This window comes from Microchirus variegatus (genome assembly GCF_963457635.1).
Source record: "Microchirus variegatus genome assembly, chromosome: 3".
Classification (NCBI taxonomy): Eukaryota; Metazoa; Chordata; class Actinopteri; order Pleuronectiformes; family Soleidae; genus Microchirus; species Microchirus variegatus.
In genome coordinates, this window is record NC_139804.1 from 2,984,648 (window position 1) to 2,987,138 (window position 2,491).

Genomic DNA, 2,491 nt, shown 5'->3' on the forward strand with positions numbered 1-2,491 from the left:
TGAGATTAGAAAACTTTCACTTTCCGAGATTAGAAAATGTTCACATTCAGAGATTAGAAAACTTTCACTTTCCGAGATTAGAAAACATTCACTTTCTGAGATTAGAAAACTTTCACTTTCCGAGATTCGAAAATGTTCACATTCAGAGATTAGAAAACTTTCACTTTCCGAGATTAGAAAACATTCACTTTCTGAGATTAGAAAACTTTCACTTTCCGAGATTAGAAAATGTTCACATTCAGAGATTAGAAAACTTTCACTTTCTGAGATTAGAAAATTTTCACTTTCTGAATTTAGAAAATTTTCACTTTCTGAGATTAGAACATTTTCACTCTCCCAGATTAGAAAATATTGGGACTCAGAGATTACATAATGCTCGTATTTAGAGATAAGAAAAAGCAGAAGGTAAAATACACACTTTTTAATGTAATCAGATTACAAGTTAGCCTCTGTTTTAGTAATCCAGACAGGAAGCGAACAGAAGAATGGCTGTTTAACTCAGGATTATCATGGTGCTTTAGATTAGATTAGGGGATTCTGGTGGATCATCGATTTTTTAAAAAGTACATTTAGTAGAATGTATCTCCACTACAGTAAAAATGATCCTCCACTGTTTTGTTTTAGTTGAGAGCACACAGTTAAAGTAGAGAGGGGGGGGGGGGGGTCCTGACAGCAGAGGTTATTGTCTTCTGCTCAGCAGGCACTTTCAGACAAATCCCTCTCAGATGCAGGTGGTCGAGCACAAGCAAAGAGTTAAGTCCCCGCAGTCCCTTTGCTCCGCCCTCTTTGATGTTCTGACATCATTAGTCCGGCCCCCTCTAAGATCTCCTCGCTCTCCTCAGAGCTCATCACTTCTGCTCGGGAATGTTTACAGGAAGCAGCAGCAGCAGCATAAGCAGCAGCAGCAGCAGCAGCAGCACAGGACTTCAGTGTTCGTCTGAGGAGTTAAGACATGCGCTGAAGAAACTACTTTGGAGTTGAGGAATCACAGCGGTGATTTCCACGGGTGCCGCAGCTCACGCGAGAGTGATGGCCGTTCAGACCGCAGTCATGAACCCTCAGTTCATGAACTTCTGCTTCCCGGGCTCCGCGATGGAGTACGAGGACGCGGAGAAGAGCCTGCTGGACGGGAGCGTCCTGGCGGGCGAGGCGGAGAACGACTACGACTACGACGACCACAAGGAGACCACCAGGGACCTGCTGAGCTTCATAGACTCGGCCTCCAGCAACATCAAGCTGGCTCTGGACAAGCCGGTGAAGTCCAAGCGCAAAGTCAACCACCGGAAGTATCTCCAGAAGCAGATCAAGAGGTGCACTGGCATCATCGCGCCGGGGAACGCGGCCGAGGCCCCCGCCAAACGGCAACAGGGCTCCCCTCCGGTCCAGCAGAGCCCGCCGCAGAGCAAGACTCTGCCGAAGCGCGACGGCGTCCAGGCCAACCTGCAGAGCAAGAGCTTGGCGGCGCTGTTCGGCCCCGCGAGGGACGCCCGGGGCGAGAGGGCCAAGAAGCCGCCGCTGAGGCACCGCAACCTGCCGCCGTCCTTCTTCACCGAGCCGGCCAACTGCTCCAAGGCCGTCGCCGGCCCCGCGTCCGGTGTGACGCTCAAGGACCTGGAGCGGGGGAACCCGGAGGCCGCCGACTTCTTCGAGCTCCTGGGCCCGGACTACGGCGGCGTGGTCGGCGAGCAGGACCTCCTGTACGCAACCAGCGCGCCGATGCGGGCGCAGCCCGAGATGGGCGGAGGCCTGGACGCGGCGTCGTACGACGGCCACCATTTAGTCGGTGGCCTCCTGTACTCGGAGCCGTGGACTAGCTGCTCCGGGGCCTCGAATAAAAAACCAGGAGCGGCCCTGGCTCCGGTCTACGGTCAGTCTGAGGCTGTCGGGCCCTTGGACGACAACGCGCTGTGCACTTTGGCCTTTCCGAACTTCTTCGCAGACTGCTCCATACCTCAGGTCACCTACGATTACAACAGAGCCAGTTATTCCTCTCTATGAGAAGCTGCAGGTCAACGGGGGGTTTGACCTCAGTCCCGAGAGAGTTCGACGCTTCCCATCGGTGCCTTTTCAACACAACACTTTATTTTTCTTCATCTGAAGGAAGTTCTAAATGAATACGTGTTTTATTTTTCATCAGAATGAAGCTTAATTACTGGAGAATTCACTCAACACAACCCCCACCGAGAGCTGCAGCAGCAGCACTTGTTTGTTTTCGGCCGTGAAGCTTCGCTGACGCTACAGAAGAATAATTTGTCGTGTTTTTTTTGACAAAACAACAACAATCTCTCTCTGTTTGAAGATCACAGCCATGTGTTTGTGTTCCCGATTCGCCTCGATGTATCTCGCTATTGTAAGGTTTTAAAAGAAATAAAGCTGGTCTTTATTACTGTGATCACAGTGTGTTGTTCTTTTTCTTCCTGTTTATATCAGGACACAACGAGGTCTTGAGTAAACGCGTCAATTAACGTTAGAAGTCACGTGTTTAGCGTCT

At 50.4% G+C, this 2,491-nt stretch overlaps 1 protein-coding gene across 1 annotated transcript; it reads left to right on the forward strand.

The window, feature by feature from the left end:
• Positions 1–1,029: 1,029 nt before the first annotated feature.
• On the forward strand, positions 1,030–1,998 carry fam181b (family with sequence similarity 181 member B; the record flags this gene model as incomplete). Its single annotated transcript, XM_083887315.1, has 1 exon — positions 1,030–1,998. One exon carries the CDS (start codon positions 1,030–1,032, stop codon positions 1,996–1,998), a length of 969 nt encoding a protein of 322 aa, XP_083743441.1.
• Between the last annotated feature and the right edge of the window lie 493 nt (positions 1,999–2,491).